The sequence below is a fragment of the Tubulanus polymorphus genome, chromosome 4 (genome assembly GCF_964204645.1).
Source record: "Tubulanus polymorphus chromosome 4, tnTubPoly1.2, whole genome shotgun sequence".
Taxonomy (NCBI): Eukaryota; Metazoa; Nemertea; class Palaeonemertea; order Tubulaniformes; family Tubulanidae; genus Tubulanus; species Tubulanus polymorphus.
In genome coordinates, this window is record NC_134028.1 from 714620 (window position 1) to 737648 (window position 23029).

The 23029-nt window shown below is 37.9% G+C and overlaps 2 protein-coding genes and 1 long non-coding RNA gene across 4 annotated transcripts; all 3 read left to right on the plus strand.

The window, feature by feature from the left end:
• The first annotated feature begins 251 nt into the window (after positions 1 to 251).
• On the plus strand, positions 252 to 3642 carry LOC141904048 (uncharacterized). Its single transcript, XR_012619119.1, has 4 exons — positions 252 to 382; positions 663 to 738; positions 817 to 959; positions 3539 to 3642. It is a non-coding gene; the product is annotated as an uncharacterized LOC141904048 (long non-coding RNA).
• Positions 3643 to 13434: 9792 nt separating this feature from the next.
• On the plus strand, positions 13435 to 17595 carry LOC141903864 (dual adapter for phosphotyrosine and 3-phosphotyrosine and 3-phosphoinositide-like). Of its 2 annotated transcripts, XM_074792217.1 has the most exons (9): positions 13435 to 13517; positions 13861 to 14080; positions 14587 to 14706; positions 14790 to 14923; positions 15131 to 15261; positions 15985 to 16032; positions 16112 to 16260; positions 16349 to 16436; positions 16828 to 17595. In XM_074792217.1, exons 2-9 carry the CDS (start codon positions 14043 to 14045, stop codon positions 16855 to 16857), a joined length of 738 nt encoding a protein of 245 aa, XP_074648318.1. In that variant the 5' UTR covers positions 13435 to 13517; positions 13861 to 14042; the 3' UTR covers positions 16858 to 17595. The 2 variants fall into 2 exon arrangements, with proteins under 2 accessions (XP_074648318.1, XP_074648317.1); XM_074792216.1 differs by lacking the exons at positions 13435 to 13517; positions 13861 to 14080 and adding an exon at positions 14113 to 14264.
• Positions 17596 to 17791: 196 nt separating this feature from the next.
• Positions 17792 to 22685, plus strand: LOC141904075 (uncharacterized). Its single transcript, XM_074792524.1, has 18 exons — positions 17792 to 17914; positions 18161 to 18233; positions 18681 to 18820; positions 18936 to 19016; positions 19097 to 19202; positions 19276 to 19320; positions 19411 to 19438; positions 19637 to 19814; positions 20129 to 20230; positions 20545 to 20621; positions 20747 to 20861; positions 21034 to 21075; positions 21162 to 21228; positions 21315 to 21422; positions 21504 to 21568; positions 21651 to 21740; positions 21896 to 21996; positions 22113 to 22685. The coding sequence occupies exons 2-18, from the start codon at positions 18181 to 18183 to the stop codon at positions 22281 to 22283; spliced, it is 1569 nt and encodes a 522-aa protein (XP_074648625.1). The 5' UTR covers positions 17792 to 17914; positions 18161 to 18180; the 3' UTR covers positions 22284 to 22685.
• Positions 22686 to 23029: the final 344 nt, after the last annotated feature.

Here is a 23029-nt window from a genome sequence, read left to right on the forward strand (position 1 = left end):
TTTATCAACGTTCATGCTGTCGACACTCTCTCAACACAGAAAATACATTAATTACTATTTAATTACTCAAAATAGCGGTGGGTAAAAACATTAGCTGCTGCCTGGAGCTGATACTGTTGGCACTTACCCGATAATGATCGTTAGTTATAGGACGTCTATCTGGTAAAAGAGTTCCGAATATAGTCGGCTAAAACAGAACAAAAAAACAACATCATATAATATCATCACGTATCCCAGCAGTCACACAGACAGCCTGACTGACTGGGATATAGTACTGCCGTATGTCACATGAATGGATTTGAATCGCTCTCAGCTCAGACTGCAGTCACCAGATAACACGACTAGACAACATACATAAACAGTGGCACCTGCTGCTGTTGCGGTAATATATAAGTCTACCATTTATAGGGTATTATTTAATATGAAAACGATACTAGTGTCATACATCAGCATCGTGAAATATATATCAACCACTTTATGTTTATATTTCAATATTTCCTTGCCAAAAATCTGCATAATAGATAAACAGAACTCATTTCGTGTTAATCAAATCTCCAGACTGCTTCAATGATACTTGAAACGGGTATTTTCCAGATATCTTAGCCTCCTAAATTTTTATGGTATCAAAGTAAAGTTGAATTGTTTTCTGGATTTCATTACAGATTCACCAGTATGAGAGATATCGATGGAAGGTTACGCAGAGAAGCGCTGCTGGAAACCAGCCAAAATTCCCCACGTGTACGAAAAAAAACCACTCTAATCGAAGGTAAGCGTTCGTAGGTAAAATAAAACTTCTTTTTTGTTTCCTATATTTAGAAATACCCGACGCAAGAAAACGCTGTAAAACACATTTTACATCGGGAAAACTAAACTGCAACATGTTTTGATATTCTACAGCGGATCGAGTTCCTCCAGCGATCAGAGACAAACTTTAAAACATGCCAGTCGTTTGAATGGTGGTGAGTATTTAATTCGATCGTGCAGAAAATACAGATCTTATCTCCTACCTAAACAACTACAGCGTCAGAACTTCAGTTCGATGTGACAAACTCTGCTCTCCGGATTAAATCATTCCTATCTGTAAACCCAGTGTACGTCAGTGTTCACAGTGAAAAACCCGCGGAAACTACGCGTTTGTATCACGAGCATCAGACTCTGTTCTCAGCCTCCCACTCATAAAACACGTAAAAACATTCCAAACATTCTATAAACTACCACAACACTGATCACAGTTTCCTCTCTTCCTGTTCCTCCTTCCTTACTCCTGATAATCCGACCATAGTTCCTGTCTCTATACCTCAGTATATAGTACTAACATCCTACGACGAATTGATCGTGATTAATTAAACATGATCTAATTAATATATGTGAATATATTCCACTGATGCCGGTGACGAATAACTACAGACCTATATCTGGTAATAACTAGAGACCTATATACGTGTACTATCGGCTATAGTTTTACCTACAATCATTCGAATAATCATTATACGATTCATAACACTTTCTACGCGTTTGTGTTGAGGGAAATATTTCAAGTGCTACTGTCACATATTCCTGGCCTAAATCTCTACAGTTCGTAGAGGTAACTGTTCCATGTGAAAATCTCTGTGTCGTCTACATATTTACTATTTCTGGGGTTCATAAACTCTGGGCCTCTAAACCATATTATCATTTGAGCTAAAACATTTAGGCCTAACAGAATCATGAATTTACGCTGATTTCTTATGAATTGAATCATGGAAACGCTGATGATGATGTAAGTGAAGTTTATGTAATATAAACAGTTTAAGTAGCAGTAATTAGTGATAAATCGTGTTAATTACAAACTGCTTTATCATTTAACACCTGTTGGCAGCAGCAGCAGCGGCGGCGAGTCCGAGTAGAAAACAAACAACCCCCCTCCGAATGGTACCAATAGAAACCATTGAATCAATTTCTCAAATCCGCCCTATTTTTAGTGGTAACAGAGGTCATTACCCCGAGCAGTCCTTCATAACAGATACGCAGACTTCCTCACAGCGTCCGGAGTCACGGCATCCAGTCCCCCACAGCTTCCAGAGTCCCTCACAGATACTCAGAGCCTCTCGCAGCTTTGCGAGGACCTCGCATATACTCAGGGACCCTCACAGATACTCAGAGTCCCTCACAGTTACTCTGAGTCCCTCACAATTACTCAGAGTCCCTCACAGACACCCTCACAGATACTCACCCGTGTTTTAGCATGTTTCAGTCCTATAGCTGGCTGACTCCTGGAGGCCTGAAAATATCAAAATAAAAACATTCAAAATTTGAGTCAGATTTGATTTTGAATATGGAACCTGAAATGATGTGATCAGCCTGAAATTAAGCAGTTTATGAGAGGATGGAGAACATTATGTTTGTATCAAGATACAAAGAACACCGGTTTGTCAATGAGAGATTGACGGCGCTACACGTAGCATTGAATAAATCACAATAAAACCTTCATAGAAATAAACCGCATCAATCCGACGTGAAAAACATGGAACAAGTTTCTTTCTACAACAAATGACCACCTTCGAATAAAGCACTACGCATTCAACAAGAACTCATTTGATCTTATTTCAATTATTCCCTTCAGCGATGGATGTCAGTGAGCTGTGATTAGAGGCCGCTAATTCAGAAAATAATCACCAATTTCCGTTCGTTAAATAGTTTTCATTCAACTCAAAAAAACCCATCGAATCTAGGAGCAATTATCTCTTATCTCGTAACTCAAACCGAGCAACACACACACATACAACACTCGACCAATGCGCCATCTACACGATTATAGTGAAATCGATAAATTTAACATTTAATTAGACCTAGGAATGTTTTAGTAATAGAATCTGTTCTGTATGGACATGAGTTGCTTTGAAATCCTGAAATATATCTTTCGAAATTCATAAATACAAAAATGAAAATTTTAGAAATCGAAATTCACCGAGAAGCTAAAATTGATTGGGTATACACCAATAGGAATGTGTGGTTAGAATGAATACCTGTTCATGAGTTATTTCAAATTTCATAGCTGCTGCTCCCATGATTGTCACTTTCTATTATTTCAGCCATAACCGTAAACAATCAGTACGATGAGATATAAAATCCATGATCATCATTAGCGCGGTTAACAACATACAGTACTGACGAGTTCAATTCGCGTTTATACTCTTATTAATACATACATTGAAAACCATTCAATAAAAACCACTAATAAACAGGTTCCACGCACAAAACAAAAACAGATCGAGTTCGATTCGAAATAAAAATGTTCACAAAATGTAATCATACTCGATATATATTAATGTATAAAAGGTAATTTGAACGATACAAAATTTAAACCAGATATGATTTTTCAGTTTCAAGAACTAATAACATAAAGACCTTATCAGAGACATATACAAGTAGCGTACCCGAGTTTTCACATCTATAGCCACCAAAGTGTAGTTCAAATATCGAACTCTAAACCGACATCTGTTTCTGAAATTCTCTTGTTAATCATCTTGAATAATTCTTTTATTGTCTGTACTCTTAGTTGTAGATATGTAGTGAGATATTCGTGGTGAGTGATTTATTAGATCGTTGTCAAATTCCGTGAAAAATGACTTCAATCTGTTTGATTCAACCGCAAGCAAAAAAGTACGTACAACCATGAAACCGTCGTCCACCTCCCCTCCCCTCCTTCCAACGGCCTCGTACTACAAACTCCCCATCCGTATTACAACAGGCAGATGTTGTGACGGGCGCAGGCGCGCGAGTTTTATTGTTCATAAAAGTCTTTTGTTGATAAAAAATGACTAACAGCTTAAGCGTTAAATCCCGCTACATCTGTCTGTCGTTCTAACCCGATATATGAACCAAACATCAAACCACAGCCAGCACGGACACACGATTCATAAAACACTATATATATCCGTGTTGAAGCGATGTAGAGACAATCCCACAATAATAACGAAATGTCCGAAAATGTAACTATAGCTAGCAGTTTTTAGACTACAAGCTTCAGTTACATTTTCGGACTTCACACTACAGCAAAAACACAACTCTTTTTCATTATAGCTTCATTAAATTTATCCTTGTAGATCAAACAACGTTAATGGTTTAAACTTTGCATAACAAATCTCCCGAGGTTAGAATGAGTCGCTAGAATTTCTGGGCCCATTTCTGAAGTTCTTGTATTAAATTAGATTCTAATGTGGACTTATTTTCAATGCTGTAACTCTAGAATCAAACCGAGAACTGACGTGAAACCGGACCCTGTTATTCTGTATGTCCAGTTATTGTTGGTTCTGTTTTTTACCTGTTTGTCAAACATGTATCCGTCTTGTTTAAGTTTCCACCAATGTCTCATCATTTTATATCTCATTCTTCGTGTCAATAATTCACAATCCTTTCACGTCAATATCGCCGTAATTCCACTCAGAAAACAGTTAAATATTAGTGATTATCTCAAACAGATTTGAGGGTAAGGATCCCAAATAAGGTTTATAATATTCCTCAATCCATAGTTTAACCGATTATAAACACTGTATTTTCGTTTCAATCAGAATTTCTTGAATTAGGTGAGTTCTAATATCAGTAAACATCGCGACCACACACACACAACCCTGTCACACACCCCTCTCAGATCCCAGTTAAATCACAACAAACTCCTCAGACTTTTAGACATCGCCAAGAAACTGTATTACAATAGAAACTCCTACCCCGAATAGAGCCACGGGCGATAATTCAATTACTACAATCACAATCACACCGCGCGCTATGGACAATCATATCAAACGGTCCTTCCTTATGGCGCATTAACTTATACAGGCGTCTGTCGCAACTGCACTGATACAGCTTGTAGCTGAACTGATAAAACAGCCTGTAGCTGAACTGATACAGCCTGTAACTGAAGTTTTTTTAAGTATAAGACCTCAAAATAACGGTGCGGTCACATATGACACCAGAGCTCATTTCAATAACTCTAAATCTATTAGAATTAATCGTAGATCGCGTGAAAGAATCTTAAGCTCATTTAATCATAAATTATGATTATATAAATATTGTCAACCCCTAAACGTTAGTTATAGTTTGACCTAAATAATTCAAATGTAGGTCAGTTCTTATTACTTAATTCCAACATTTAAAGATTGTATAATGTACATTTTTAAATCGGATTATCATAATATAGATATTTCAGGAGCATTGATTAAAGTATGAATTACCATGACGTTACTTACTGTTTATAAGTGGTATGTCCTACCAGGGATTGTAATATATCTCCCCGCACCCACCAAGCAATTAATATATATGAATGTGTTAGATTCAACCATTGTTATGTTCAGTGTTTAATGAAATGACTCACGCCCTCGCTCTATCCCTCAGACCCTCAGGGATCACAAATAGATTATTCACTATTTAGATAATTAGTTTAGGGCAAATACACATAGTGTTAATAGAAGTTGAGAAGAGGCCACCCTGAGGGAGGCCACATTGGCTAATGTGTCAAATTTAATCCGTCATTTTAAGTGACCCGATTGTGCAGGGAAGGTTTGAAATTAAAATCAACAATTCCATCAATTGATGCTTCGAATTAGTTTCTATTTTAGCCGCTAGGTGCATTTCACAAGTCTCATTCGGGGCGCGGTACATCTTGAATTAAAGGTAGTTTCTATTGGTGTCCTGTTGCTATTTTGGATGGATATTCATTCAGGATATTTGGTGGTTTAAGAGAGGGGGGGGGGTACTTACGAGTTTGGCGGAATGCCTCAGTATCCGGAGAGCTGCAGTTCGATACTCTGTGTTTAGTACTGCGTGCTGCTGCTCCAAATGACTGTAATATCAATAGAAACCACGAATCACATTTGATTATTCGTTTAACTAATTTATTTTGCTCGTAAATTTTTGTGTCGATATTTAACATGTAATTGATTTCGTTACCTTAGCGTCAGTTGAAGGCGTTCGTGAAGTTTTTGCTGAGAAGAAAATGAATTACACACTAAAAACAATGGTATACATTGATTGTATACAGACAGGGTCTGAAGAAGAGTTTACTGAGGGTGAATACCTGATGAATATCGGCTCTGTGTCCGTTCATTAATCTCAGTTCATTTGACAACACTTTCATTTTTCGTTGTTCCGCCTCCAGTAACTTGGACGTTACCTGTAACAAACACATCGAAAATTCATTTACTTTTATTTATTCCTGTTGTATCCCTTATTGTTATGTACCTGATTCAGGATAAGGCGAATTAGTTTCAGGTCATAACAAAATCATAGTTACTCGATGTTGTATGTTAATTACAACATTCATCTTTCAGTAAAGCTAAGAGATTGAGCTGCGTTTGTTTGAAGGTTTTCTGGATTCGAACGATGTACGATGTTTTATTATCTCGCATAACAAACGACCGAGGAGTTCAACTGGTGCCATTAAACCAGATTCAATAGGAGAAAAAATGACGATGAAATATGAATTCACGTCTATTGACTTGTGCTCAATGTGCAGTCACGTGTGTACGGTGACGTTTTGTAATCTGTAAGTAGCAGCAGCAACAGCAGCAGCAGCGTCACGGAGCTATTCAGCCGCGGTCACAGAACAGGAAAATTTATATCAGTAATAAATGAAATCAAGTCGATTAACAACAGAATGGTTTTCATAGCAGCTCCATGGAAACGAAGCTATTTACGAAAGGGCAGCAGGTCTTTCAATGGACGGTTTACAGTTTACCTTAGATTCCTAACACAACTGAATAATGATTCATTGAAATATCAATAAAAAAGAAGAACTTGGCTCGTCAACAGTGGCTCCAACGACAGCGGCTTACCCCAAACCTAAAAATAACCCTAACCCTAGCCCTACAACCCTAACCCTAGGTGCTCATCAACCCGTAACCCTAACCCTAGCTCGACCGTAACCCTAACCCTAGCAGGACTCGAACCAACGACCTCCAGAATGCCAGTGGAGCACGCTAACCACTAGACCATGGGCCAGTAGTGATTGTCAGAGTTTCTAAGTTTGTCTGGTCAGTGTGTCGACCAGTCCGGTGGGGGACTGGTGATCAGTCAGGTGTGATCACTGGTGACCAGTCCGATGGGGACTGGTGACCAGTCAGGTGTGATCACTGGTGACCAGTCCGATGGGGACTGGTGATCAGTCAGGTGTGTGATGACTTACCTCTAATTGAATTCCGAATAAATCACACATATTCTTTCCGATGAATACATTTCCAATCAATCTGTGACATTCTTTAAACCTGGATTTTATACCGAATTGTTCGCTTTTGAACCAAAGACGAGTTTTATGAATTTTTGATGTAAGTTTTGCTACACATTGAATTGAAAACCAGTTTCGTATTTCTCATCAATGTTTCATTCATTTAACGCAGTTCAGGTTTATCTCGAGTTCACATTGTTTAACACACCTCACGAGTCTGAGCTATCACTTACTGTCGCAGTTTGAAATATGCGCAGACGTCTGGTTGTTTTATATTCACAAATCACATCCTTAATCAAATCATTCCGTTATCAGCTTAGCCGAAATCGGATTAACCTCGGTAATCCTCTGACCCCTGTTTATCTTCGAATATACGATTAGCTTAACGTTCTAGACTATGATCCAAGTATGATTGAAGTATTAACAAGACGAACTATTTACCAGTTACAACCAGAGAAGCATCGACTTCTGTACGAAACCTTGAAAATATGACTACAATATGAAACCAGGCAGGTAAAACAGAACAGACATCTCGCTTCCGAAACCTCTTGTTGTACGTTAATATTCACATTGAAATCTACTGTAAATCATCTGCGTATAAAACCGACATCCACCGATCACATAGCGATCACAGCGATCACATAGCGATCGACTGATCTCCGAACTTCTTTATTCTGAGAATTCAATTCTCCCTCGACATTTAAATGTCAGCTGATAAATATCGATATCGATAAATCTCTATTTATTTCTTCCTGCTGTAGGCTTTGGAAGATATCCATATAGCTCGACAAAATAATTCCGATCACTGAATGCAAACTTGAAAAATCCTATTTCGCTGATGTAAGATTAAAGATTTGTAGATACTTGATATTTCATACCAATCACTATTTTGCACAATGAAGGATAACTATTTAGAATTCATTATTTCCAGGTTCATTTTCTCAGATCCAGCTGAAGAATTCTGATTCAAATTATCGTTTTATTTCCTTCCGTGATTATTCAGCACAAAACCGATTTAACTTCGACTGGTGCTAAGCGCAACTGGTCCCCTACAACCTTTCCAGTAGACTCTGCGTGAATCCATATTAAGTCGATAGATTTTTTCGATTAATTTCAGATTAAATTACCAGCAGTAGCAGCAGCAGCAGCAGCAGCAGCAGTATCCAACTGGCTACAGCGTCAACTTGAATATTTCCATTAACCGCTGATTTTTGGTGGCTGGAAATTCTAGTCAGAATCTCCCACACGCCTCTAGTGAAGTGTGACTAATAATGTTCATAATAAGTACAGATCATACATTAATAAACTGAGGAGTGAGGAACAACTATTGATCCAGCAAACAATGATTTGACGCATTTTTTGTTTCAATCAGTGGTGGTGGGGGGTATGTCACCAGATGTCATAGAACAGCTATGTATGAATGTATGAATGTATTTATGTATTTGACAGGTTGTAAGAATGTATTTATGTATGGAGGAGGCGCGTGGCTTAAGTGATTCCTTACTGGACTCCAACATCAAACATCATCAAACATATACAGGACTAGAAATCAGTAGATTCAAGTAAACTCCCGAAAGCTTCATCGTTAACAACTTTTGCTTTTCCTACCCATAGATTGCGATTCTAATTGTCTTGACAATTCTGAAATATCAGCATTGTTATCTAATCTGGCAAAATTTTACATCAATTCGACCAACTTGAGTAAGAAACCTCAGTGATTTTATTAAAAGAAATACACTAAAGACGAGTCTCTTCAACCGATAATCATATATGAATGGTGGTAATACTGATGATATTCAAAACGCTATCGACATTTTACCATATGCTGCATTAGAAAATATAACCGTGTTCAAGCTTTCATAATGATTAGATAAATATTTCATATAAGATTGAAATTCAACATTCCACACGTAAAGCTTTCAGCTAATGGGCAAAATTGGAACGAAGAATTAGAGTACGGTGGCTTATAGATGTAATGGCAACGAATCATTCTATCGCGTTACAACTGTACAGTCTGATAGTCGTGGATGTAAAGTTTGTTCCTAGGAAGCGATACCCGACAGCATTCATAGCGACTATAGGCGTCAATATGTGTCTAGTCGTTATGTTTGGTTTTGTCGGTAATACATTAATTGTGATGTTGATGTTAACTGCTAAATTCCGAAAACAATTCTACGGTAACATGTTTCTGATTCTTGCTGTTTCTGATATTGGTATGATATATATCTATTCATTAATGTATCTCAATGCAGTTTCTTACCACATTGATAGAACTATTTTAGTTGATATTCATCGCAATGATTCTGTTTGTAAATTAGTATTAGTGATTTGCCTTATTCTTGTGGCATCGGGTCGCAACTTGCTATGTTTAATATCTATAGAACGAGCGTTCATCATACGGTTCCCGTTCCGTGGACCTCGATTCTGGAACTCAAAGACAGCCAAACTAGCTTCTGCGATATATATATATGTATAGCAGTTAGTATAACTACATCTGAGGCGAGCGATGTATTGTATACTCATGGAACTGGTTGCGTTCATACAACTGATCAAACCCTCAATCAAGCACTTCAAATTATATGTATTTTATTTATACCATGTACAGCGATGATAATCTCCACGACGCTTATAGTTGTGACTTTAATGTTTAATCTTTTCAAGAAAACCCAGTCGTCTTTATCAGTATCGATAATGGTGGTTTCGACATGCGTACTGTTCCTACTACTAAGTCTCCGAAACAATATCATTTGGATCAGGTCTTGGATCGATCCGAACGTTACAAAATCACAGATGGCATTTCAAATAGCCGATGCGATTTATCGTTGGAATTATGCAGCGAATTTCTACATATATGTACTGACAGGTAGAGAAATACGTGAAACCTTACGGCGGCATTTACCTTGTAAACTACACTGATAAAACAACCCTTATATCGATTCCATCATCGAAAACTGTGACCATCATAACAAGACAAATAATAAAAAAACTCGTTTTTAGTGACACAATTTTTATTGCGAAAAATTCACATCATAAATCTATGAAATAACATTATTATGTTGATCAACGCAGATATCGATGTCACTCTTTAATTTTTCATGCTGGAATTAGAGAAGATTCTGTTATCAAAGTTTTATTCATTTCTCATTCATGCTGTAAAACGTGTTAAATACTTACAACACACGTTAACAACTCATCAATAACAGTTTTAACCTGGAAAAAATGCCACTATATACAATTATTTTACTGTTTGCCTTCAATTATCTAACATTTTCTACACAAGAGATCAAATAGCTGTTTGATTACATAAGTTGTAAGTACGAAGAAGGAAAACTTAGTTATGTCCATTATTGAATCGATGAGTATTGTTGGATTGGGAATGTTTTTACCTTGCTGTTGTTGCTGATGTTGTGGACGTTGTCCCTGTTGTTGTGGCATTTGTTGTGGATGCTGCTGTTGCTGCTGCTGCTGTTGCTGTGGCGGCGGTGCTTGTTCTGTAATAACAAGGATATGTGCAGTACACTTAATTTCAGCCGTTGAACGAAGGGAAATGATTTAGAAGGTTTTATATCATGAATTACTGATTAAATTCAATGTGAATAAATAAAACTAACGGGCTCCGAGTGGTGGTAAACCTTTAGCCGCTCGAGCCTTGTTTTCCGCTTCCTGTTGAGCCTGTTCTCTCTTGTATCTTTCGTAAACTTTACAGAAAGGTCCTTTAGTAATCTTGACGGTATTTCCTGATAAATTCGACATTCCACCTTTCAACAAATCGGATGTATCGACGTACTCGCTGACATTGGGAATATCGTCAGGTATTCCACTAGTAGCCGTCATGCCACCCATACCTCCAGCTGAACCCAGTAGATTATCGAGCATGTTACCTCCTCCACCACCACCAAATAGAACATTCATAATACCACCATTACCACCTCCTCCTCCACCACCACCACCTCCTCCGCCCATTATTCCACCCATCATTCCACCCACTCCACCTCCTCCCATAAATCCACCAAACATTCTACCAGACACGGTTTCCGTGGGAATAGAAAATGATCGGCCCTGAATTTGTTGAGTTTGTGGACGATTCTGCTGCTGCGGTGGTGGTGGTGGTGGTGCTGCAGGATCGTCATGTTGTTTTCCCTGCGCCTGAGCTTGTTTCAACATCTGCACTGGACTAGAACTTGACTCACAAGAACGTCTTAACCAATCCATGTTGTCAATTTCCTTTTTAGGCGGCCCGCCTCCCCCTTGAGGAGGTGGTCCTCCTTGAGGTGGTGGTCCTCCTTGAGGTGGTGGTCCCCCTTGAGGTGGTGGTCCCCCTTGAGGTGGTGGTCCCCCTTGAGGTGGAGGTCGTTGCTGTTGCTGTTGTGGTAGTCCTCCTTGAGGTTGAAGTCTTCCTTGAGGTGGTGGAGGTGGTGCACCATTGAATTGTTGCTGGGGAGGCTTGTTAAATTGCTGTTGAGGAGCATTGTTGATTTTCTGTTGAGGAGCATTATTGAATTGTTGCTGAGGAGCATTGTTGAATTGTTGCTGAGGAGCATTGTTAAACTGCTGTTGAGGAGCATTGTTGAATTGCTGTTGAGGAGCATTGTTGAATTGCTGTTGAGGAGCATTATTGAATTGTTGTTGAGGCAATTGTTGCCTGTTTACTTGGTGTTGTTGTTGTGGTTGCACAAACGGCTGTTGCGGCTGCTGTTGGTTACGCCCCCATGTTTGTTGGGGTTGGGGAGCACCCCATTGTTTCGGTTGTTGTTGCTGGGGCTGGTGAGCACCCCATTGTTGTTGTTTAGGAGCGCCCCATTGTTGCGGCTGTTGTTGTTGAGGAGCAGCCCATTGTTGCGGTTGGTTCACCTGGTACTGGTTATATTGCGGGTAGATCTGTCGGTTAGGATTGTACTGCTGTTGCTGGATTGGATATTGATTCCGTCCATAAACGTTGTTTTGTTGTAGTGGAGCGTATTGGTTCTGTGGTGCTCTCTGATACTGGTTGTACTGTACACGCGGGGGGTAATTCCGTGTATACCCTACAACATAAAATATGAACATGAAATTTTCGTACAGATCTCTACAATGCTATTGAATGCCAATACCGAAATCCATGAGTTGATAAATAATGTATTAGTTTTACCCTGAGCAGGTGCGCCAAACGGTTCGCTTCTGGCTAAAAAATATAAAGAAAACTCTTTTCGCGTTCAGGAGAAATCTCTATTTCAAGATTCGAAACATTTCTATACCTCTAAAAACCGCTTGAGCCGAAGTGACGAGTAGTAGGACTATTAGGATCATACTGCGCTGTTGTTTTCTGAAGAGAAGAAATGCTCATTTGCAAATGAACAATGCCAAACAAGAAGTTGGATGATATAAGAGTTGTAAATGTTGGAATCTGTGACATTCATTACGCTATAAAATGCCAAGGTACACTTAGAATACCATCAACTACACTCAACATCATACCGGTCAAATCCAACTCGGGGTGTATGAACCAATTTCAATGTCTGTGATCTTAATCAACAGTGGATACAATGGAGTTCATTTTCAATAGTTGTTTTATCCAAAAATTTCCACCAGGAAATGTAGAACTTGCTCGAAACAATGATTAATTCATTTCGATATTGGACCGTGTTAATTATTAGCTAAATAAAACTATAAAACTTATCTGATAATCTCAATATACTCTACCTTATCTATTGAGAACCTGCATTGCTAATGTAGCGACGGGACGAAGACGACAACACGTTTTCATAGATTCAACCACGTCAAATTATTTCTGAGTTTCTTCACATTAATGAAACCCGTGTTACAGTGAAGCATCATGTTGTCGGTCTGTAGTTTCGACTGTAGAGTTGATATTTCTCATTCCCAATTTGAAGTTGTTTATTAACCCGAAAGACAGTTAGATCCCAGTCGTTGAATACCATTATATCTTCTTCTGAGCGCTTTCTACAATTGCTCAAATAAATTAAAAATGATGTCAATAATTTTCAAGGACTCAAAAGCCCATTCCACTGGAACCAGTTGTTACGAATCGATTGTCAATTACCAGAACGACAATGACAGCAGCATTAACTGTGCAGCTTAGTCATAACCCTTAAACTTCATCGAACGGTAAGTGATATGTGAACCAGTATTCTACTGGTTTGTCCTATACGTTGATTTAGATAAATGACTAAGTTTGTTTCACAGGTGATGTTGACGCATGCGTGAGTGTAGTTTGTCGCAAAAGTCATCAGTCATTATGAACATTATCTATAGGTCTAACTTTTCGAGGAACATAAAGCGTTATTACATTTTTTGGTGTGTCGTCACTTGTCTTCAATGGGTAAAATTAAATAATCTAAACGAGCTTGTAAAACATGCCATCAATAATACTGCGCCGCAATTACTGTTAGTTAAACATCTGCTCGCTAGAATGGTTAAAACTACGAACAATCATCTCAACATTGCTCGTCGAGTAAAACTATCTCTAATCGATGGCGCTTATGCTGCTGTTCGACACCACTGGTATCGTCAAACTCCCAGAAACTAACAACAGTAACAACAAATCCCCTCAGATAAAAAATCAGGACTATCCCCACACAGTACGGTGACGAAAGCCGGATAAACCTGTGTACTCTTCTATACATTTATTCAGTTTTACTTCCGCATACATTTCTCGTTTTTAGATTTGACCTAGAATTTATCTGTGAGTGTCTTATGTCGCATACATATAGATATACAGTCAATCGACTGTTCAAATCACCATTTGAAAATAGTAACAATGACAGATTTACAATTTGTCTTAATCATTCTACGAAAACGACGACCGATCGCTGAATAAGTTCTGCTACTGATAAGGATTTAAGTTATGTCAAGTCTCAAAGATCAAGTGCTTTTAGAAGTACCGTAAGTATTTTCAATTCGATTTCTAATGATAGCTTTATACATAGAGATATGATATATATAGTCCGCACTGATAAAACATAACGGTTTAGCTGTCGATGATCTATTGTTAATACACATCTGCTTTGAACGGATTAGAAAATATGACTACACCGAAAAAAATAACGGATGAAATTGAGGCTCTCTCGTAAGTTCTGAATCAATCGCGAAGGCCTTTAATGGAGCAAAAGCTTGCTATCAAACAGATGTGTGTCATATGTCTCAATATTACGAGTCTTGATAAGATGACATCGTGTGGCAACATCGAGGACAACAGTCCGTGAGAATAGTAAAATCCCACAATAAATGAAGAAATGTTTTATACTGAAAAATGTTGGTAGTAACAACCCGAAATATTTCTAATATTTTGATAAACTTTTTTCTTCATTTGTTGCGGGATTTTACTGATATTGCGAGCTACAACTGATTCGATCTGTGTGAAAGTTGTATTTGTTGTTGAAAATTTCCAGATGGTATCATCCGAGTCTCTCAAGACACGTGGCTGAAAGTTTACTGCTACAAAATGGCAGGGATGGTACATACCTTCTACGACCTAGTTCTAACCCGGGCGAGTTTGCCGTTTCAATAAGGTAACTGTCTTTAAAACACGAAACTTAGAAACAAGACTGAAACCTTCATACATTTTTGAATGATGTTTATATGTATGTTTTAGGTGTACAGATTCAGTAAAACATTTCCCGTTATCATGGGATGGAACTTCCTACGCGTTTGGGATGGGTACATTCGACACTATAGCTGAACTAGTCGATCATTTTGCCAGTAAACCTCTTATTGGTGCTGAATCTGGTAAGTTAGCAGGCTATGAATAAAAATGAATATGTAATAAATCCACTCCACATATCACGTGATGTGTCCAGAACCCCAGACAGTCAAACACCAGAGCTTAGACACTTTTAGATACACCATCACACTACAATGTATTCTGGCTATAGATTGATACCCGCATCCGATGATTACTTCTTCCTAGCGATATATATTTATTTCTTATATCAGGAGTTTTAACGGCTTTGAAATTCCCGTATCCACGAGATGTACTCGAACCGAACATGTACGATACAGTAAAAATACACGCTCAATACGGAAACAAGTCTAACGATTGGGATCGAAGTGGTCTTAATTTTGCTGTGAGTACAAAAACTATTTCCAATATTGCCATCCGAAAAATCAGGAGACTGTAATAGAGATGATCTACAGCTCCTTTAACGGTTCTTTTGTATTTGAATATGTTATCACGATGAATGGAACCAGACATGATGAGAATATTCGTAGAGTAGCCGTGTTAACCAGGTTTAAAATAAGTAACGAGACGAGTAGTGCTGTATAGGTTAACTATTTATTTGACGCACGAACTAACGCTACTAATGAATAGAAGCTTCATCAGGTGAATGAGGTCAGTGAATGAGGTGAACTCATTCACCTGATGAAGCTTCTATTCATTAGAAGCGAAAGCTCGTGCGTCAAATAAATAGTTAATCTATACAGCACTACTCGTCTCGTTACTTATGAATCTAACTGTAAATCACTATCTATGATCCAGATTTTAACAGTTACAATATTCAATTCACCTGAAGCTACTATACATTAATAGCGAAAGCTCGTACTTAATAATGTAAATAAACTAGTTAACCTACTGAAGTATATTATCCGCCTCATTGTATTTATTCTGCACCGAGTTAACGCGGTTCCTCCACGAATCTTCATAATTAATTTCAAACCTTCAAGATTATCAGATCTATTGTGTACTATAAACCACCTGAGCCTGATATCTGGAATATCCTTACGAAAATGTGTTCGGTCCAAACACTTGAATGACCTTCAGGTTCAAACAATTATTATTATCGTTACAGGTGGCGTCTAAAGAAGGTTATCTCACTAAACAAGGTGGCATCGTAAAAGTAAGTTATTCTATCGCATATCTTCCTATCGAATATCGAATGTTGTATACATCTTAACGGACGGTATTGCTTATTGTAGAATTGGAAAACGCGATGGTTCGTGCTGCAGAAAAATGAATTGAAATATTATAGGGAGAAAGCTGATAAAGAACCGGTTAAAGTGTTAGACCTTACTGAGTGTATGGCGTGTAATGTAGATCATACTCAGGAGAAAACAAACTGTTTCAGGTTTGTATTCATTCATTATTCACTTTGTGGCATTTAATTTGTGGACACACAACCGTAAAAAAATTGAAAACATTTTTTTGTATTCCAGTTTAACATTTCCGAAAAGAACGTATTATATTTATGCAGCGACTCCTCAAGAAATGCACGATTGGACGACAATACTGTCGTGGAAACTGGTAGCTATCTCCTGAATACTACCCAAACATTTACTGTATTTCCTCTTATGATGAGAACGCGCGCCCAAAATCTTTCAAGTCTTGAAATATGGATTGTTCTCTCATTCTGATTGGTAGATTTTGACTTGATTTGTTGTCCGGCATAAACCCACCACACCTACTGTGCTGGATACAGATATAGCCGAATGATCGTTCGAATTTAGGCGATTTGTTTTTTAAATCGGAAATTTCGAACAATGAATTCTTTATTTTATTTATTTCATGTGTATTATTCCAGAATCAAAACAACTGTTAGACAATAAATATTCAGAACCAAACCATATATATTTCTCTTGTCTTTTCCTCATCGAGTCTTTATCATTCCTCAAACGACACTTTTTTTTTATTTCAGCAACAAGACAAACCAGAAAGTGACTTGTGAACCTACAGATTACATACAGCATCGTTCGGATGATAAACACTTTATTGTCTTCTGTTTGAATTATTTCATCGCATTACTTATCGATTTTACACCAATCTATGAGTACGGGTTGTATATATTTCAAGTCCTGCTTCATACATTTTTACATTGAAATATTCAGCGTTTGTTGTAAGTTGTATGCGATGTTGGCTGTTTTATTTAAATGATCAACGACTCGGAGAGGAGAATGTAAGATAAACAGATGTTACAGCGCGCCATTGTCACCAAACACGACAATTTAAGATAGAAACATTACTCATCAGGAATACAACATAATGTAATCAAAGGTTTACTCTAAGACGGCTCGTTCAGGAGACATTAGCTACAAAAAGCCTCATTATTGATGAAAAATATCTATTTCATTAAGTCAAAGATAATTTTATGAAGCAAAGTTAACTGAAAGCAAATGATATGTTTTTTATTTTTCAATCAAATGTAAGATACTCGTAGTACAGGAGCTTCATTCGATAATGCCTCGTGTAAACACAAGTCGAACTGGTAATTTATTTCTCAGTCTCTCTTCCTGTGAGATTGTCATATAATTCACACTGGGGTGTAAGAGGTACTTGCAAGATCTCCAGGTTTGCACCCATGCGGGATACCCACGGACCAGGAAATGGGTTAAAACCTAAACTTTAACGATAAAATCGATCTCGGATATATCCATAATGTTTTTGTTGCGTGTTATTTTCATTTGAAAAAAAGCTGCGTAGTTTGAATAACAATGTTATGAATAAAGGTTTGATAATTGATAATCGATCAAAAGCTTTCTAATCATCTTGTCTTGCGCATGTGGTACGATAATGAAAGCGTCTATCTCCTCGACTGGATGGCAAATCATTGATCTGCTAGTCTAACAGCTGGCTTCTAATATAGGCCTTGCTTATTGGTGATCGTGTAAACAGGAATGCCTTTCTAACACTGATATGGTACTTGCGCACGGTTCACCTGTCCCACTACTAAAACCATCACAGTGAATATGATATAACCGGATGACTGACGAGGTCAGAAAGAAGAGGTTAGTGATTGTATTTCTAGTCAAAATCGTTCTCAAATACTTTCACTCTTCTTTGCTTCTTGAAGACGGTCATTGTCTTCTATAACACGTGATTTAATTATGCGTTAAAACCTGGTGGCATTTGGCGCATGGAGAAGTATGCAAAACATCCAGAAGCTCCTATACAAACATACTCCTGGATAGAGTGGAAGTTGTGGAATGTCCAGTTAGATTGGAATAAATGTGTAAAATATCTTCTTCCTACAGATAGTGTAGTGCGTCTCACTATGGGTGTCCAGTACGGTGCCTTGAATGACCAGCCTGAAGAAAATACTGATGGGTAAGTGATACGTTTAATAGCATCGTGAAAGCCTCAAACTCTATTTCGAGAGCGCGATACCATTGGGTTTGTCGCTGGGAATAATAGTACTGACTGGGAATGATAAAGAGTTGGTCGGCTAGGGAGTGGAGTGGCCAAGCAGTGGGCCTTAGCCAAACCAGTAGGGAATGGGTCAGGCTAAGGAGTGGGCCAGGCCAGCAGGGAGTAGACCAGGCCAGCAGGGAATAGGGTCAGGCTGTTGGGGATATTTGACTCGAAGTACAATACGTTTGTCAATAAATGCTGTTGTATTGATTTAGAAATAAGAAAGTAAATAAATGCCATCTGCAGAGAAACCCCAAATCATCGTTAATCAGTGTGTTTGGTAAATCTGTCGATAGTTTAATCCTAATTATCATCAGGATTATCTCAATCCATGACTGATTTGAAATCATAATTGTTCTCTAGGATTTCACCTGATGAAATCGAGAATACAGATGAACAACAGGAGGAAGTTAAGAAACCAACTTTATCCTGCATTAGAATCATTACACTTAATGTATCCTGGTTCGGTATAAATCTAATCTATTTACTGTTATCAGTAGAAGGTATGTATGCTTCTATAAATGTCCCATCAATGCATTTCCGTGTCAATATCTTTTCTGGAATGAATTTATGAATATTTTGCCTCATTTTTCAATTCGTGTAGATATCATTTTTCAGTCATTCCAGCACAGATTCTATCATTGGTCGGACCTGCAACGAAGGGGCGATGGTTCGGGGGTATTGTGGCATCTGGAGCAGGTATTCTATCAGTTATAATCGGCTCTCGTTTTGAATATTGTCTGTCGAATGCTCCTTTATCTTAAATATCTATTCTACAGTTATAATGTTTATTAGTGGTCCTCTAATTGGTATGATTAGTGACAGATTAACATCGAAGTTTGGTCGCAGGCGTCCAATAATGTTCTTCGCTACTATATCTATTTGGTATGTATGTAAATCATCTATGGTTTCTACTCATTATTTACAATGAGTTCATGTTCATGCTATTTGTTTCTAGTTTTGGAATGGCTGGTATGGCGCTCAGCGCTCCCAATGTAGTTTTGTAAGTATCAAAATAGAGAAAAAGATGAATATTAGAAACGAACTGAATGAAATTATTTATACCCATGTATTTGAATTTTGATATTTGCAGTAAATCTCAATATCAAAATGCATCGAACGTGAGTATGAAATCAATTTAATGTCTTAGCGAGTATTGCCTCACTACACCGTCAGGTGCTGCCGCTATGCTCATCGTAAGCGGAATTTTCATACACTAACATGAGTCGACTCTGGCAGGTGTATGAGTTCATGTGGTAATAGTTTTAATGTTATCAATATTCATTTCTATCAGTAATCAGAAAATAATTTGTCTGTAGTGTGTTATTGATCTCGAAGCTCAACGCTGTAGACCATTCAGCAAAAATAATTCAGGACTAGGACTGGGACTGGGACTAGGACTACCTCATGTTAATAATCCGAGTGATCGTAGCTCCGTGAAACTAGATCAGAAATATGCAGAAGTCAGTCAACCTTCAAAACACCCACAGAGCCTGGGTAAGCATCTTTAAACTTACAGCTAGTGAAACCCGTACTGAACTTATCGATCAGTGACGATCATTATGGTGATGACTTAAGACTTTGGTAAATTAAATCAGAAATACAAACTGATACTCAAAAATAGAGACGACAGTAACATGATGACTTATCAGATGACGATATAACCGATTAACGAGTTTGACTGTATGATATGATGGGGTGCTACATTTGGTCGATGAAATAGGAAACAACCATGCCATCATTTCATTATAGATGTTGCTATCATTTCATTATAGATGTTATGTTGATTTTTTTTCTGTATTATTTTTCAGGTTTATTTATTGTATTCTATTTGTTTGTTATTGCGTCGTTTATCTGTATATCAGTACCGTATAATGCTCTTATCGCTGACAAGTCACATCCAGAACAAAGAGGTAATTCATTCTTACTATAACTATTACCTTCCAGTTCCAGCAGCTCTTCGTTTAAAGTTTGTTCCCAACATTGAAACAGCGACAATGAATTGGTTATGACTCTGATCTCTAGATGACGGTGGAACTGGATCATAAAGTAGTATTGGTTCTAAATGAACACGTGTTTTCGCCCTGGTTCCTGTTTATATCCGGGAAACTATGGAATTCATGATGGTTGACACCGTTTGGAATTTAGAATTGGCTTTTAAATCAGAAGTCGATAGTTTCTCTTATCATTGTTTTTCCATCAAGTTTCTGTTTTTCATTCGATTCAGGTTTGAATTCCGGAGTAATGGGAGCTATGATTTTATTTGGCAACATATCCGGTGCAGGGATGGGCCTATTCTTTCCCGTAAGTACCATATTTTTAGACAGTTCTGTGTGGTTTATTTTTTGTGTATCACGTCAGACACATGACGTTAGAAGTTAGTCTGGAACGAGGATGATTAAATGCGTATTTGTGTTATTTTTTTACAGAGTCTGGGAGTGCCTCTTACCTACGCAGTTACATCTATTATAGCAGTTACATGTATTCTTACGACGTTATTTTTTATTCACGAAGACCCGGCTACAGTTACTCATAAACCATGTAGTGAGTACCCTGAGTGTCCTAGCCCTTTCACATCTTAAACCTGTATCGAGTACCCATGCATCTGTACTTTAACACTGACTGTTATGACCTTTAGGTCTACCAAAACCAAACTCCTGCTAAATCATTGCTGATTTGGTATAATTAGATATGAATGTCTCTTTCTTTTCAACAGATTTCAAAAGTGTATTCTATGGTTTCTGGTCGCCATTAAAAGGTACGTATTAAAGAGTTTAACTCGGTGTAGTCAGAAATTATTTAATGTCACATTGTTTACCTATCACCTATTTTACTGATTTGTAGAACACGATTTTCGATGGGTTTTTATAACACGATTGTTAATGCAGCAGGGGGTCTCAACAGTCGTAGCGTAAGATCATATCAGTAACAATTTGTCACTCGTCTTAGAATCTTATCTACTAGAATAGTATCATGTGGTTGTATTTATGTCCTCAGGTTTTTAGAGTTTTGGTTGGCTGATATGGTGTATATACCTCACTGCTGGGGAGCGGCTAGGGCTGTAGCACTCGTCTTGTTACCTATGTTAATAACGGCGGCCATATCGTAAGTTATAATGAGCTCCGCTAAGTTTTCATCCTCATCTTTATTTCTGATTTTTCATGAAACTTTCTTGTCTATTTCTAGATCGATATGCGGAGGTTTATTGTCTGATCGGTTAGGCAAACGGAAAGTTCTAGTTATTGTTTCTGGTAATCGAATATAATCTATTTCAGTATGAATTCAATCTGATCCTCTCCTTAACTTGTATTAACGGTTTTTTCTTTCTTGTAGCTGTTCTCATGTGTATTGTCAGCATCTTCCTATCAGCAATCAGGGGTCAGCACGCGTACTATATAGCAGTGTGCCTAGCTCTAGTATTTGGTAAATATCGATTCTGCAATCCTAACCCAACGTGAATTCTGAAATATCTATTTAATCAAATTGAAAGCAAAATTCACACTAAAAATTGCGTTTTTAATCAATCAGGTGACTTATCAGGTGACTAACTTATTGCATGTATTTCATATGAATTGAAGGTCTAGGTTTTGGCTGTTACCAATCTGTAGATTTCGCCCTTGTCATGGATGTTTTACCCGTCGAGAAAGATAAAGCGAAAGACATAGCAGTTTGGCATCAAGTATGGTTTCATTTTTCATAAGCCATCAGTTTAATCATTCTCTTTAAGTCCACGGTTTAATCAATGTTAATTTACCTCAATCAATCTATCATTAATGACCTACTCTATTTATACAGGCATTGGTTCTACCACAGGCGCTGGCCACACCAGTAGGTGGAATACTGTTAGATCTATTTGAACGCGTCAATTGTCACATAGGACTCGGTTATATCATCATATTCTTAATGACTGCTGTGTATTTTCTGTTAAGTGGAATATTTGTTATCAAAATTCGTGGCGTCCGATAAAAACTCAGACCAAACATCACCAGATGCTGACCCAACATCACCAGATGCTGACCCAACCTCACCAGATACAGACCCAACCTTATCAGATACTGACCCAACCTCACCAGATACAGACCCAACCTCACCAGATACAGACCCAACCTTATCAGATTATCAGATACTGTCGTTTAGTGTCAAAATCTGAACTCTATCATCAGAAATATGTGTTATATCTAAATGTTTGGTAGATACATAAAATTAGGTGGACCAAATGCTGGATAACGAATGGGATACCTATGCGCATGTTGAAGCGACGTGCAGCATGGCTGGATGTCCAATATTTGGCGAGCGGTGGAAGAGATGAACTGAAAGCAAGATGTTGTCTCACTTTATTATAACATAATTTGTAGAAGAGGTGGTGAATAAATCATATATGATAGTTTTATTTGTTTTGACTCTATTCACGCATGTTATTTCATGAAGGCAATACAGAGAAACGCGTGTAAGACAACGAACAAATAGCTTAAATAATTGTATGTTCCGTCTAACAGCTCCCAGGGCTTTAACGATCACTTTTATCACTGATTCATTTACAAAACATGAAATAATATATTCACATCGTGTCGACAAGCTTCCAGTGTGATTTTAAACCATGGTTAAGTGCGAATACGCTGAGGCTCAATGCCACCATGTCCCTTACCAAGCCAAGTCCAGTTCCAGCCACCACACTTTGGGAACACTTTCTGTGCCCACAAACAGAGCTGCCA

What these genes read in the sequence shown, in the direction of transcription:
- LOC141904075 (XM_074792524.1), top strand. Translation starts at nt 18,181, where the DNA reads ATGGGTGTCCAGTACGGTGCCTTGAATGACCAGCCTGAAGAAAATACT. An exon ending in TTCGCTACTATATCTATTTG is followed by an intron (nt 19,203 to 19,275) that starts GTATGTATGTAA and finishes ATTTGTTTCTAG; the next exon opens with TTTTGGAATGGCTGGTATGG. An exon ending in AATATCAAAATGCATCGAAC is followed by an intron (nt 19,439 to 19,636) that starts GTGAGTATGAAA and finishes ATTTGTCTGTAG; the next exon opens with TGTGTTATTGATCTCGAAGC.
- LOC141903864 (XM_074792216.1), top strand. Translation starts at nt 14,221, where the DNA reads ATGACTACACCGAAAAAAATAACGGATGAAATTGAGGCTCTCTC. An exon ending in GAGTTTGCCGTTTCAATAAG is followed by an intron (nt 14,707 to 14,789) that starts GTAACTGTCTTT and finishes TGTATGTTTTAG; the next exon opens with GTGTACAGATTCAGTAAAAC. An exon ending in GAAGTGGTCTTAATTTTGCT is followed by an intron (nt 15,262 to 15,984) that starts GTGAGTACAAAA and finishes TTATCGTTACAG; the next exon opens with GTGGCGTCTAAAGAAGGTTA.